General features: G+C 48.9%; 1 protein-coding gene across 1 annotated transcript in view; it reads left to right on the forward strand.

Moving 5' to 3' along the window:
- The window catches only part of Ptprn2 (protein tyrosine phosphatase receptor type N2), a 523,272-nt gene that overhangs the window by 429,558 nt on the left and 77,717 nt on the right, over positions 1–15,997 (forward strand). Inside the window, exon 13 of the mRNA XM_033763957.1 lies at positions 7,023–7,235. Within this exon, the coding sequence (XP_033619848.1) occupies positions 7,023–7,235 (213 nt within the window). The remainder of the gene's footprint in view (positions 1–7,022; positions 7,236–15,997) is intronic.

Genomic DNA, 15,997 nt, shown 5'->3' on the forward strand with positions numbered 1-15,997 from the left:
GGTAACCAGGGGCGCTCGGCCCCGCGGACACTGGGTGGAGCGGCCCACGGGTCCTCCGAGAGGCGAGAGGAGCTGGGGCTGGGGTGGGAGGAAAACGGAGGGGAACCCCACCCCCGTCACCGGGCGCCGAGATGGAAGGGCGTGGAGCTGGAGACGACAGGGTGGAGGTGTGCATGGGAGCTCAGATGGGCGACCCTAGTGGGCGTCGCACCCAGTTCAGAGGTAAACTGACTCGCCGCAGGACACCTGTCAAAGGTTCGGCCAGAGAGAGAGATCCGAGCCCAGGGTCCTCCCCAAGTGGTCTGGGGTGGGGATGCCCGAGATGGTAACCCTTCCTGCACGCAGAATGGGAGGGGGTGGCCCCTGCCTACGCCACAAGACTCCCCACCCGGTCTGCTCTCTGCTCTCAGCCTGCCCCGCTTCTCCCCGCGCTCTGCTCTCAGTCTGCACCTTGCCTCGCCTGCCATCGGGGCACTTCAGACCCAAGAGAATAGGGTGGCAGGGCTGGCGGTGGTTCGGGCACGGAGATGGGGAGTGGTGTGGGAAAGAAGTGGACATCAAGGACAGGAAGAGCAGCCAGCGAGCTTGGAGAGCAGTAGCGTGGGGCATTTCTCTTCTCCTGCATTTTGGGGCACTCTTTGCCCTCTTTCAGGGGTCCAGGAGCACCTTGGTGCCATCCAGGCATCTCTTAGGCAGTGAGTTGGAGGACGAGTGGGATGCAGGAGAGGGAGTCGGAAAGTGTGGAGGGACCTTCCAGCGGGGGGTGGGGGGACTGGGTCCCCTCCCCCAGAGGAAACCTGTGCACCTTACCTCCCAGTTGTGCCTGCTCAACAGAGGCAGAGAAACTTCTGACTCCGGTGGTTTGAAGGAAAGATTCATTCTTTCCTAACTACAGTGTGGTGTGGTCAGAACACTGTCCTGACTAGAAGCCCACCCCAGGCAGCCTGCATACCACAAATTTAATCATTAAAATCTGGGCAGCATTGACTTGGAGTCAGAGGTTCCCAACTTTCTGCATCCTCTGCATTACGCTCACAGTGCTGCAGGCTGATCTTGGGGCAGGAGGGATCGTATTCACGGTCACCAGTGCTCTACACCCAGTATACCCCACCAAGGACAGCTTGAAGGCTCCCTGAGGGGGCCGAGATGCACATGGCTTTGCTGTCCCTTGGACTCATCCCCAACCTTCCTGAAACCCTAAGTGCACCCCTTTGCTCTGCGTTCTATCAGCCAATCTAAGTTTGCTGGTCTCTGCTGGGTCCTGGCCAGGGTTCAGAGTGTCCAAGAGTTCTTCCAAGCTGGCCCAGATCCCCTGCTACAGGGCTAGACAAACATGGGAAGAAGTGGAGGTTTGTGCAGAGGAGGAAGAAGGAAGCTCTTCTCTTCCCACACATGCAGGCAGAAATGCCCACCCACCCAGCAGGTGTACCCGACTCAGCCCCAGAGCGCAGCAGAGGATGGGTTGCTCTGAGATTCTTAGATGGACCACACGTTGTTGGGGATGTGAATTCCTCCCTCCCGCACTGTGCTTTGTGGCCTGGAAGGCTGGGCCACTGCATTGTCCCTGCTGGAAAGGGGACCCTCTCAGGCTGTGAATAACCCCAGCTCCCAGGAAGCTTCAACCCTTTGTGTCCTGCGCTATGGTCTGATCTTTCCGACCTCTGTAGGGATCTCCTGAATTAAAGAGGGGGTAGGGACAGGGAGGCAGGGGTGAGAAAGTCGCAGGCCTGTTGAGGTCCGCCTCCCCATGTGGGGGAGGGGACTGGTAGCTGACTCTGGCTTTCTGAACTACAGTGGGGTCCCACCAGCAATCTGGAGAGTCCAGCACAGGCTTTCTGGTCTGGATACGGTGAGCAAAGCATGAAGTCCCAGGCGCGAAGCAGGTTGTGTCCTTGCTGAGGGTGGCGTGGGATGTGTTTCCTCCTTCAGCCTGACCAAGATGTTATCCTAGGGAACACCAGCCTGAGATGGGCATAGGAGGATGCACCAGGCCTCTGGTACAGAACAGGCCTGCCAGGAACAAGGGCCTTGGGGTGTGCTGAGTCCAAGGGACTAGTCTGAACTCTGCTGTAATAAAAATGCTGCCGCCAGGGAGTCAGAGAGGTGGGAAGGAGCAGGTTTCCTCCTGGGGGCCGGTCCCTTTTGGCCTGTTTTCAACTGGTTGGTCCTCTCTCTTCCATCCAGGAAAATATGTGCCTATCATGCCTGGCTGAAAATAAGTTCACACGGGATATTTTCCTCCCTTTAAATATCAGTATCGTAAATCTTCCTTGATATTTTAAAACAGTATTTTTCTAAAACTGATATTTTTAGGAATGCTTAAACATGGCAAGTAAACAATTTATTATCTTTTGCATGACCATTTTTTTGCATATGCCTGAGAAACCTCAAAAAATAACCCATTTTAAAACAGCACATTCCTACTTATTTTCATTAAAGTTTGTATTTAAGAATAATTATTTCTTGGAGATTCTTTTCTTTTGCCCATATCTCCCTCCCCTTTTTTTGGCTACTTGAATGGCAGATTTGCAAGTACAATTTCATCTGCACAGAGGAACAATAGCTTTCAGTAGCACAAAGGACTTCTCCCACCCTGAATTCAGACCGCAATGCCTCTTGCTCTGATAATAGCTTCTGAAAAGATTTTGTAATGCAGAGAATTAATACATGATTATTTCCGCCTGACTTCTCTCATTTATTAGAATTCTGTGGCAAATTCCAAATTAAAAATAGTTCAGTTAACAGCTTTAAAAAATACTTTTAAAATATTGTAAGACACCCCTCCCCCAGATTTTTTAATATGGTCACTTGTTCTGGCCTGAAAACTGCTAAAAATTGTGAACAGCTTTAACATAATAGTTACTATATTTTAGTAAATATATTTTAATACTTTTAGAATGAAATTTCCAAACATTTGTAAGATGTTCACATAGCGAACCAAAGGCAAACTTGTTATAGCAACTCATTCATTGCTTCTAAAACTAATTTCTGAATTTTACAGGGGAAAAGTTAATTAGAGTAATGCCCGTCCTCACACATCATGGCCCCCACTCAGGCAGGACTGGAGGGGGCTCCTCCTTCCTCTGATTTTTAGTAAAGGCTTCTGCTACCCTTGAAAAGAAAATGTGCAGACAAACAGAAGCTGAGGCTATATTCAAATAAAATTCCTTTAAAATGACACAAAAGATGCACTAACAATATTGGAAGTTCAATATTGATGAAATTGAATGTCTGTGTCCCTACCTGTTTTTAGTAGAAGCATCTTTTAAAATCGCATCTCAGTAACTTAGATCATGGCCTTCTGAACTGGTTACATCATGCAGCCTTGCCAAAATATTAGATTTTGCTACTTATCAACAAATATTTATCATAAAGTTCTGCACTGTGGCTGTCTCATTCCTCACAATCGAGTCTGGGTATAGAATGTTCCTTTTTCTTTTCTCTTCTTTTAAGCTTCTGCTTGGGCAGCTTAAAAAAAGTTCTGAGAGCACTGGCCATAAAGGGCTCAGATGAGCCAGCTCCTGAGTCAGGCACCTTGGCTTATCAGCACAGATCAGAATACTAAACCAGTCGTGGCCACCCTGCCTGCAGATTTGATTTCTAAGAGCAGTTCCACAAATTACCGCTATGCCAACACACTTATTTTGAATCACAACTTTTGCAATACTATGTATTCTAAATTTGAGGAGTTGCAGGTGGAGCTGGGAGAGGAAATATGTAATGTACTTCACCTCACCTCTCAAGATGCGTCTAAACAGATGCAAGTCGACTTGATTATTTATTCCTGACTACTTAAAGAACCATTGTCGGATCCCTGCTCGAGACAACTTGGTTCCAAAGTGCTGGTGAGCCTCTTACATGGGATGCTTGTCACCCCAGCCTTGTGACCTGCTTCTGAGGATTGCTGTTTCTCTACTGTCTCCTCTTCTCTGCTCCAAACTTCAGAAAGAGCACTACTCCTTACAGAAGGAGGTGTTCTGCTTTTAAAGACGGCTGGCTGTAAATGTCAAAGTCATAAATATTTAAATATCATTTTCTCTCAATTTCAAGTCAAGACTGATAAGATGCTTCTAATTAGTCTGGGCTCCCTTCCGGGCCCAGCCCCAGGAAAGCGCCTTCGGTCCCCACCAACCCTCAACCCGGGAAGCAGGAGCGGGAGGAAGAGGGCTTTGGCTCTCGGGCCACACAGGGTCGGCGCTAGAACACAAACACTTTGAAATGATTTTCGCAAAGCTCCCTGGTTACCAGAGCGTTTAAGTTTATTTTTAACTCTACAAAAAACAATGAAGTAAAGTAACTGTAAACTTATTTAAACTCAACCACTGTGCCCAGAAGGGGCGTTCACGCTGCCATTTCAATTTTCTTTAATTTTCGTTTCTTCCGGGATTCTTAAAGCAAGTCATACAGCTTCATTTGCGCGGCTGCCCACCCTTTCCGGCCCATCGCTAGGTGGGGCTATGGACTGTTTGGGGGGTGACTTTTGGGGTCACCTCTGCTCATCCGTCGAGACTCTTCTGGTGACCAAGTCCCCTCTGCGGGCTGCAGGAAGGGGCTTCCTGGAGGAGTCTGGGAGGGGCGCTGGCTCCCATTCGGCAACACCGTCACTCCTTCCTTGGGAAGCGCAGGCCCAGCAGCGGGGCAGCTGCGCGACTCTGGGAGGTGGGCTCTGCCCAACGACTGAGACCTAGCGGCGCCCAGGGAGAGGAGTCCCAGATCTTCACCATCTCTCTCCTTGACATTTGCCTTTGACCTTTGAGTAAATCCCAGGCGCTCCCGCCCCGTCCCGCTCCTGCTGGGGCCCAGCTGCACTATGGCCGCAGCAACAATGAATTTCATGGGACTGAAGCAGCCCGCCTGGGAAGAGCCCTGCTCGGTGCCCTGGGTGCACCCTTCCCTGGCAGCTCCTGGGTCGCTCGGACCTGGACTAGTAAACTTGGGCACCGCCCTCTGGGTCCCCTGCGCGTCCGCGCCCTCCTCTGATGGGCCTGCTCGCGCGTGGGCCCACAAAGGTTTGCGAAGTTCCCGTTCCCGGGCGCAGTCTGCTACATGGCCGCGCCAGTCCTCGCCTTTGTTGCCCTACTGCGTACCCAATGCGAGACGCGACTCGAGTTGGCAGGGACCGCTCGAGAGACGCTCTCACGCGGAGTCGGTGAGGCTTCTCCGTGCGGGACCAGCCCTGTCCGCCTGTCCCCGTGGGCCAGACCCCAGCTGCGCCGGCGAGAGCGGCCCCGAGACAGTGGCGCGGGGACCCGCATGTGAGGTCTTGCTCCGCTCTCCCGGCTCTGCGTGGCTCTGGGTCGCCGCGATTCCCAGTGACTCCTTCTTGGAAGCGTCTGCGTGGGCCAGGCTGGAGGTCAGGGACCGCTCGAGAGACGCTCTCACGCGGAGTCGGTGAGGCTTCTCCGTGCGGGACCAGCCCTGTCCGCCTGTCCCCGTGGGCCAGACCCCAGCTGCGCCGGCGAGAGCGGCCCCGAGACAGTGGCGCGGGGACCCGCATGTGAGGTCTTGCTCCGCTCTCCCGGCTCTGCGTGGCTCTGGGTCGCCGCGATTCCCAGTGACTCCTTCTTGGAAGCGTCTGCGTGGGCCAGGCTGGAGGGCGAGGGGGAAAGGAGGAGGGAAAGAGAAGCCGGAGGGAGGGGGAGGAGACGAAGGGGAGGGGTCTCTGCCACCCTCTCTACGAGGCTCCGCGCCACCCCTCCTATCCTAGTCTTCGGCCTGGTCCCGTCCCCTCCCCTTGCTCAGCGCCCCCTCCCTTCCCTCTCGCCAACCGCTCAGCGCCCCGAACCTCGCGGTCCTCCCGAGCTAGCGGAGCGGCGTCCTGGCAGGAAAATCCGGGCGTCCTTTCTCATTTAACCCGCGTTTCCATTAACTCGGTCCCGGAGCCCACTAATCCGCGCACCGAAGGCAAAAGGAGGCTAATTAATGACCAGCTTTTCCAGTCAAGACCGGCGATAATTGCTTTGGTGGCCTTTATGATTACAAGATAAAAATGGGCCCGGCCTGACATAAGAGGCACTGTGTACATTCGGAGGCAGGAGGAAATGAAGAGTTGGGAGGCTGAATGCGGAGCAGAAAATTACTAATAGAAGAGAGATAATGAATAGGCCGGCCAGGCATTCATGGGGAAAAATCCATTTTGTTACCACGCGAAATTAGGTGGTGGAAAGGAGTTTGCTAATTGTTCTCATCTTGTAGCAACCAGGACTGAGGCAGGGCGTGCTTTCCCATTCATTTCCCGGGTAATTGTGGGGGGTTCGCTGGCCCGGAGTCGTGGGCGATGTGCCGCAGCGTCCATTTTCCTGCGGCGCTTTTAATTGTCCCTAATACACCTCCTAATGAAGCTAATGAGGGGCTCCGGGTTCCTTGCCCCTGGGAGACCAGTGACAGGCACCAAAGGGTATTTTCATGCCTTGTCTCCACCCAAGGACTCCGGGAGTCTGTGGGCCTGGGGGACTTAACTCTCAGGACCCAGGGGTGGACTTCTGGGGCACCCATTCCTTTTCCCCACCCGGGCTGATCACAGGAACCACACCCTGGGGTATGGTGCTACTGGACACTGGATGCCCCCCAAGGCAGGTGGGCCTTTCTGGGATGGCAGATTCCTCAGACTAGGAGAGGTGATGGGAGGCAGAGAGGCTGTGCTATTCTGTGGAGTGCTGCCGACTTTGTAACTGTTGCCGCTTTACCTTCTGCAGTCTGCCCCTCTGGACATTTGCTCTGGGAAGGGGCACTCGCTTGGTTTTACCTAAGGCAGAGATTAGCTGTGGAGCATTTTATGTTGTTAAGTTTGAAAAACAGCCCACAGTGAGGAGAGAGACACAGGGGCCCCCTTGTCATCGGGATGCGCCATCTCTGGATGCTGTCACGCTGGCTCCCCTTGAGGGGCTCCAGCACTGTGTGTGCCAGTGCCTGCGCCCTGTCTTGTCCTGTGGCACTAGTGTTCAGCCGCAGCCAAGCCTGGCTTTCTGGGAAGTGGTGATTCCCTAGATGCTAACATGGCCTCTCTCCTCATGCCTATGCAGAGCAGCAAACTCAAACTTCTGCCTCACCCGGGAGATCAGGAGGATTCCACCAAGTTCATCGTGCTCACCTTCCTATCCATGGCTTGCATCGTGGGTGTCCTCCTGGCCTCCAGCCTCATCTACTGCCTCCGCCACAGCTCCCACCACAAGCTGAAGAAGAAGCTGTCTGGCCTGGGGGGTGACCCCAATGCAGATGCCACTGCTGCCTACCAGGTAAGAAGAGATTCCTTTCCAAGGGCTTTGCTGGGTTTGTCCACTGAATAGATTATCTTTATTTTTACTTGTCCCTGGTCCCTCCCCCACTCCCAGAACTTGTTCATTTATTCATAATTTGGGTTCTTTTATGATGACAATTTGAAACTTCTCATTAGCATTCATGTAAATACCTTGCAACCACAGCTTTACGGCTCTGTATTAATCTTACGCTGTTCTTGGATAGTTTTGTGTTAGCTGTGAAAGCGGGTTGCTAATTAGAGATGTGGAAAAAGTACAATACATGAATTATGTATTATCTGTTATCTTTCTTAGTTTTGGCCACTGTTAATGAAACATGCCATAGTTGCAAGATGAATTGGTTGTGTAGATGTTTGAAGATAGTACTTAAATCATCGACTTCCTCAGGGGCCTGTATGAAAAGCCCCCTTTGACCTGATCTGTTGCCACCCTCTGCTATGACTCGGATAAAGTGAAATCTAATGCTGATTTCTAATGGGAGATAAGCCTGCATGTCTAGAGGAAGTGGTGGGCAGCTGTGTGGGGAGGTGCCAGGCTCCAGCAGACACACGTGGAAAGGGAGAACTGAGCTGATGGGCAGAAACAAAACCTCAGAATTCTGGGATGTTCTGTAGTGTGTGTTTCATATCTAATAACATCGCATAATAAAATAAGACTTCAGTTATGACAGTGCAAGCCAAGCACATCTACAAGTCAGGACATTTGGTTTCTGTAAAATAAAATATAAGTTAATTCCATGTATATACAGTATTCCCATTTGAGAAGGTAAAAATAATTCCCTTAATTGCCATTTTAAAAATTTAATCATTATGCATTGGTAAGGTTTTTCTCCCATTGGACCAGATCTTTGTCTTCTGTGGTCATGTGACCATGATGTATAACATTGTATAAATAATTCACATGTTTCACAACAGAAATTCAGTACTGTTGTTCTGTCATCAGTATGACTGAGGTAAACTCTCCTTCTAGGAGATTCCCAATGCCCAGTTTAGCTGGCTGGACACTGCCCCATGGGCAACCCTACCTCTATCCCATGTAAGGAGTTGAGATGAATTCATAAAATTTCTGTGCTTAGAAGAGACCATGACATAGCTTCTCCTCTAATTTCAAAATGCTTAGCATTGTCACTGAATGGAGAAAACCTCTAGTCGCCTGGAGGGGTCACAAGCCTGGTCAGGACAATCCTTTTCTTATAAAGAAATGGCAGCTTCAAATGGTTTGGAGATGGCATTTCAAGTGCAGTGCATAGCTTTGCTTCAAAGCAAAAGAAAAACCACATTTGAAGAAGCAGCCTGAAAAAAATGTCACATAAACTAGTAAGAATTTACCCAGAACTTCTATTGAGCAGGGCCATCAATATAGGATGCCAGGTCTTTGGGGCCAAGCCTGTGTCGAAACATAAATAAATTATCACCTCGTTCTTTTCCAAGTGTGAGAGTTGAGAGATCATACAGGCGTAGATTTCTAGAAAGCATGGCATCCTTTGATATACTTTGAAATTCAAATATAAAATATTGATAGAATGGAAAGGTTGGACTTGCATGCAGAAATGACTAATTTTTACAAAAATGCAGATTGAAAATGCATACTCAGAACTGAGTTTGTGATAATTAACAGAAAAAAGTCTTCCCAGTGACAGCTCTAATTAATAGTATCTGTAATTAAAATCATGCCCTTCCAGCAGGAAAATTGTTTGAATTTCTTAGAGTGACCTTTTGTGTTCCTCCTGGGGACATGGTGGGTAAGTTGATATTGATTTTATAATGAGCTCTGGTTTGTTTAATAAGAATGTGTAAGCCAGACAATAAATGAAATATGTGCTTTTCTTCCATCCAGATTAATAAAAAGGGGAAAAGACAGAGGGGGAAAAAACTTTTTCTTTAAAAATATGATCTAGGAAAATTTGGAAATGATTATAAAGATTTTCTGTTGGGCTTAGCTCTGCAATCACTACCAGACACCCTTTGGGGAACTGGCTAACGAGGTCTGCTGCCGCCATGCCGAGGGGGGCTTCCTCCAGAGGGAACTTGAGCACAGCAAAGCGGGATGCCACCCACAAGATGGGGCCTTTTGGGCTTTTGGCTTTGGGTTTAAGTGGGTGACATACAAAGAACTCAAACCATTGTGGTTACAGATTACGTACATCAGTGAACAAAGCCCATGATAATTGATGCATGCATCTGTATCGCTTCCAGTTTTCTGAAGCTGCCATTGAGATGTCCTTCAAGTTTAAAAATCTTATAAAAAGTTTTTCAAAATATTGTAAGCATAAAACAATAAATTTTAGGGAAAGTGTCTAGTTGTCTCAGTGTACTTACCTTTACATCATTGAACTTCTGTGTTTCTTCATTCTATAATAAAAGTGAGGCTGTATGTAACTTCATTGTAATTCCCATTGCTGGGGTACAGAGAAAACTGAGCAATTTGATATTATGCTTCATATTATAAGGGATGGTGCACATACTCCATGCATTATTTTGAAGTTTCTAGACTCAATTAATATTCCTGTGTAAGTAGCCTGGGGAAAATAAGATGACCAGCGACAATATACTAAGTTCTATTAATGTCAAATCTTGAAGTTGTTCAGGAAATGAGAGAGCTGGACATTCATACATTGGGAAAGGAAGGCACAGAGTGGGGCATTGGGATGGCGTGGAGAAGGTGACCCATGTTTGGGTGGCACTGGCAGCCTTTGGTCCTGCTGTCCCAAAAGGAGAATCAACTTGTCCCCACTTAGCGCTGGCATTAGTGTCACTGCGGACACTCACAGCAGGAGCCAGGAGGCCCTCAGTGGTGGCCTGGCCATCTGCTGAATTTGGTAGGGACAGCCTGTGCTGCCCGGTGAATATGACCACATGAGCCAGGCCATGGGGCACAGCAGGTCCCCGAATGTCTCTTTCTCAAAATCATTTCCTGCAGGCTTGGATGATGAGATTCTAGTGTAAACACCTGTGTCTCCTTCCTCAAAGTAGGCCTGTTCCCAGGACCATTGGGATCCATCAATTTCTGAGTTTATATGTGTGGGGTATGTGGGTGTGATATTTGTTCTTGCTTTATTTATTGGTAAAACTAGATCTTTTTGGCAGACTTTTACTTTTGATGCTCTTCCAAGCTATCAATCCCGTATGATAATGCAGCAAAGTTTAATTTGCTCACACTTTAAAAATTGGGTAGACTAATGTTCTGAATTAAAACTTATTTTCAATAGGATATTACCACCAACTTTTCCCCATTGTTTCAGTGAATTTTCTGTCAAAATACATACAACATAATATATCTGGATTAAACAGATTTTGCTTATTTCTTTTCTTTCAAATTAGGACAGCATGTCATGTCCTCGTGTGTCATACGGATCCGTGTGCATTCACATGGACACACCCACACAGGTTGAGAATTGTCATGTTTGATAGCAGTGTATTTTATGCATTTTTTTCATGTAGATGTCCCATTTCTGAGGAAGATGGTTGGATAAAACTGTGCCCGAAATAAGTTGTTGGATCATTAGAGACATTCTCCCCTTTTTCTCTCTGAGTGCCTTTGAATGTTGCATCCATTTTTTTGAGGCTTTGATCATCTCTGAACAGCAAGTTTAGTATTCCGCCTGCCTGCTCTTCCTCCCTGGCACCAAGGCAGAGACTCCTTCAGAATTTTCAGCAAGTTCTCTTTTGATGGTTATTTCACAATACGCAGCAGGTTTTCTTGTGTACTTGAGGCCTTTGGAACCAAACCCAGAGGAAAGCATACGCTGGGGCTACAGGGATCCCCATAAACAGAGTCGCTAAGTGCACATCCGGCTGCCGTGGCACCCATTAGCAAGTGATTATTAATGTAATAACAGCATGTGTGTGGCTGCTGCTATTTAGGGTGCTCAGCAGACTTGGGCTGATGGTTCTGCAGGCTCAGAAGTGCCCTCACCTTACCTCTGCCAAAGGAAGCCAAGCGCTTACACTAGGTAGCACGCTGGCTCCTTCTCTTATGAATTAAGAGACTCCCCTCCTTTTCTAGATGAGCTTAATCTTCCGCAGTTGGAGTAATCACTAGTCATGGAAGTGGAGAAAGGATAGAATATTCCCAAGTAAGTTAGGAAACAGTGAATTTTCCCAAGGTTTACTTGACCCCACCACAAGTTTCTACCAAGGCCTCTCTACTCAGCTGTGTATCTTAAAATGGTTGTTCTGGCTTTATATTTAAATTTTCAGGTTGAAATAATAGTGTTTATTTTTTTTTTGGCAAATATTCAAGAAGTAAAATCTAGTCCTGCTTCAGAATTGGAAGGTGTCTGCAAACATGTTATTAAAGAGCATCCTTTTATTACAACACAGCCAAACCTGAGAATCTGGAGTTTTCTAATTTCACCTTTTCAAGAGAAGCTGGCAGCCTGTCAGTGGAACTTGCCCAGCCTTCCCAGTACTGGTGTGATTCCCAAGCATGTGTTCTGTCTCCTCCTGGGGATGCCAAGGACTGGAGGGGAAGCCTCCTGCTCTTCTGGGCTCTCCATGCCCTAGGATGCTCCAGGGTCTACTTGCAAATAAAACCAGAATGGTTCAGTTGGTGCCACATTCCATGTTTTTGGAAGCAGAAATGTGATCATCTAAGGAGAACTTGCAAAAATTTTGCCCTGCTGATGGTAAAGGAGCACATTTTGTGCCCAACAGTTTCAAACAATCGATAGGTTTTTGTAAGCTCAGATGAATCTGTGAGATACCTTCTCACTGCAGATCAGAGCATTCTTCCAGAAGGCTGACACCCGATAGCAGTACGCTGTTCTCAAACACCCAGAACTTTCAGATATGTGATTTCCTGTCAACATCTCCAGGCCTGTTCTGAAACGTGGACTGTACAAACTCCTTGATACAGCAAACATCTGAGCATAAAGTAAACCTACTTCCCGCCTTGGTCAGACAGGAGTAATTAGATCAGAATTTAGCAGAGCACTTGGCAAGATGTGAGGAAACAGGAGACTGGATGTTAAATGCATGAGCATCCTGTGGCCTGAGTTCAGTGGCTCCTTTTGTTGCCCTGATGTTGTTTTATCAGCAAACCTGGATACTTCCTGAACCACTATTCCCAGGAATGAGTAAAAGGAAAGGGAAGGAGGGAGATATACAGACTCAGCCTCTGCTGCATGCTAGGCAGCTTTCCATGGCACCTGGTTTTCCTCTCAGGTGCAGAGGCAGGAGGGTCTCGGGCCCATAGAAGGAAAGAGCTCAGCAGAAAGAAGGGCAGTGTGGGGTGTCTTCAGGGAGTATGAGACCATTTCACGATTGAGATCCTGGGGCGCTGCTGGGAGCCCATCCTCCACAGAGAGACACTCAGTGCCAGTCCCAGGCCACTAGCTGTGCCCTCCCAGCAGTGCCTATCAGGTCCCCAAATTGTCACTTCACAGCCACCTAAGGGAGGCAGGGACACAAGTGGGCAAAGCAACCCCCCCTACCCTCTGGGTCAGGGCTCAGGCAGACTCTAGGCTGCAGTCTCCCCACAGAGCATCAGAGATGGGCACAGCCTTTCCTCTGTGCCCACACCAGGACTGCTGCCCCAAGGCTTCTCTATGGAGCAGGGCCCTTGGGACTCAGAAGCAGGGAGGCCCGTGTCTATGGTGTGCAATTTCTTGGAGATGTGGGTGTGCCCTGAGCCAGGCAAACTGTTAGCCCGTGACCAGGCCAGACATGGTGACAGGAGGGACCAGTGTGACACTGAGGTGACCAGGAGGGGTGTGAGCCAGCTACTAGAATGAGGATTCTCATAGAAGGCTCATGACGGATGGATCTGTGGATCAGGGTGGGTAGAGGCTACCAGTTGGGCATGGAGTGGGGCACTGGCTGACCACGTGGTATGGTGATGGCAGGAGTGATGCTAGGGGCTGCAGAGCAGCCTGTCCCTAGGGCAGGCTAGCACTCAGCCTAGAGGTGGGAATGGGGATCCTCTGGGGGTTATGGAGAGGAACCCACTTGGGTGGCCTGGGCCTGGGGTGAGGACACCATACCCACTATTCCCCCAGGGCTATGTCTCCTACCCTGGAGGACACCAATGGAGAGAGGAGCCCCATGTTCTCTCCTTTATCCTGCTCTGCTCTGTTCCTCTGTCTTGTTTCCCTCTTGCTATGCTTTCATTTTATTCATTCCTTTCCCATTATTTAAGGTCCACTTGACCTTAGCTAAAAAGCTGAGAAGCAATCTCTGCTATTTAAACTCTCAGAAGAAAGTGGCTGTGACACCAGGAAGGTGGCAGGTAAGACTCGCTTGAGTCTGTACCTTACTGTCAAGGAACTGCCTTCCCTCACCCTAGAGGCAAATGGGCCTCTCTCGGGTCCAGGCTGACCCAGGAGTGCAGTTTTCAGGGACCAGGTGAGGCCACCTCCCCATCCACCCCTGACAGGTGCTACAGGGTTCTGGTGTCTGTCCTGGGCCTCCTACATGGGGGCCACCTAGGTGCCTTGGGACTCTACATTTTCTGAACCAGCAGAAGCTTGTTGAACTCAGTTTTGCATGTGAGCAGGACCTGAGCACTTTGGTGAGGAAGCCCAGAGTTCAACGCTGGCGACACGCGACACTGTGATGATGCCTGGTGGCCAGAAAGGGTGCACTGGGACTCAGAGCAAGTGGGTTGTCAGGGAGAGACATCTTTCTGGGCCTGGTCAGTGTCCTTCCCTGTGCTGTCAGCAGGCAGAGGGCAACAACACATAGCTTCCAGGGCCTGGGAACCACATTGCCTGTTCCCTGCAGGAGTCCAATGACAATGTCTTAGGCCATCCGTCACCAGTACTCTTTCAAGATCTGTTAATATATAAGATAATGGAACCAGCAAAATTTGTTGTCTAGGTGTGTTATTATTATGATTATATTAGCCAGCAAAGCCAACTATTTGAAAATACATACTTGTGTATGGTGTTTGACAAACATGGGTTCAAATCATAGACCTAAAATTGGGTTGACTCTGTGATGCTTAATAGTTAACCAGTGAGAAGTGTTTATAGGTGACAAATGTGCCAGATGACATTGAACCAGTTTGCAACTGAACCGGAGTTCACCGCTTAAACAGGAAGTCTGGTTTCCTTCATAGTTAAACATTGTATTGTTTCCCTTTTTTTCTTTTCTTCTTCTTCTTCTTCTTTTTTTTTTTTTTTGGTGAAGATAGCAAATCAGAAGAATAACCTTGCAGAAAGGAGTAGCTGTAGAATTACACCTCTTGTTGGTCCCTAAAACACACAAGCCAGGAACCAGACTGCTGGAGCTTGGAGTGCAGTTAATGGTAGATGCTTGTCTGGTATCATGAGGTCCTGGGTTTAACCCCAACACCAAAAGAAAAAAATAGATATATTTGAGTGGGAAGAAATAAAATATGGATTTGTTTATAAAACAAAATAATTAATTGAGATGAAAAAATTACATCTGAATTTAGAGGTTTCAGAGTTATTTCTACCCATTCTGTGATGTTCTCCTTTACCAGATGCAAGGAGAATAAAAATACTAAGAAAGTTCCCCCGCAAATACACAATTGAAATGTGAAGGGGAAAAGTTGTCATTTGTTTCAGAGTGTTTCCTCTCTGACCTTGGCCAGGGTGCCCCCTAAGGCTGTGTGACTCTGTCCCCACTGTTCTATCCCTGGTTGGACACAGGTGTTCAGACAGAGCTGAGGCTGGTTGGAGAAGTGACCCCGCAGCACCCAGCTGTCATCTTCACTGGTCCCCCCTGGTGTGTATCACCTGCTCCTTGGGAACAGAGAATACATTTAGAGACTATGGAGCTTGGAGTCCTTGACTGGGCATTAAAGATACTCACCCACGGTCCCAGCCCTGGCCTGGGGCACTCTCAGCCTGTGCAGTCCCTCCAAATGGTACAGAACAGGATAATTGGGCCCAGGATGATGGGCGGCCTTGGAGAACACAGACTGAGCAGCTGCTCCCCCTACTCACCCACAGCCCTGCCCTTTGGCTTAATGAAGAGCGCCCAGCAGAAAGCCCTCAATACCCTTTGTGTCCTGGCCACTCCTTCCAGCCCCCAACACCCTGTGCTGCCTGCTCTGAGCCTTTGTTCTGCCCTCCCACATCCCGACCCCTGCCATCTGCTAGCCCTGAGTGTGGGACCTGCACCCCAGCCAGGGGTTCAGGCCCTATCCTGAACACCACCACTCAGCTCTTTACCATTGTCACCTCGTATCTGTAGTGACGTTTCCTCATCCCTCTGCCAGCATGGGCTCACTCTGCCTTCTGGGTGAGGACACCCAAGTATCTGCAGCCACCTGCTCCCTCTGCACCTCGCTTTCCTCACAAGTCCTGTAACTCACAGCCCCCAGCAAGGGACCTTCAGTGCTCGATAACACTGATCGATGGATTGAACTGAGCTATCGACGTAAGAGGCATTAGGCAGGAGAGCCACTTAGAATTCTCTGGAAAGCCAGCCCAAAACTTCCAGCATTGGAACAGCATCTAGTGTGCAGGAAGCTGCCACTAGATATTCCATTCTGTAGATGTTGCCAAGGACAGTGACAAGAATGACAAATGATGGTCGTTCATTTACTTTTGAGAAAAATGAATGTTAGGAAGGTAGCAAAAGTTTCTTGAAGAAAACAGCTGCTCCCTGACAGGCCACAATGCCCAGGCTACAAGGAGGTGGTGGTTTCTCTGTCCCTGGCCTGGTTGTTCCCAGTGTCTGAATGCGGGACCAGAAGCCAGGTGAGTCATCACCTGCCTGAGCTCAGTCAAGATGTGCACTGTTTTACCTGCCTTTTTTTTTTTTTTTTTT

The sequence above is a fragment of the Fukomys damarensis genome, unplaced genomic scaffold (assembly GCF_012274545.1).
Source record: "Fukomys damarensis isolate Sample0158 unplaced genomic scaffold, DMR_v1.0_HiC HiC_scaffold_16, whole genome shotgun sequence".
NCBI lineage: Eukaryota > Metazoa > Chordata > Mammalia > Rodentia > Bathyergidae > Fukomys > Fukomys damarensis.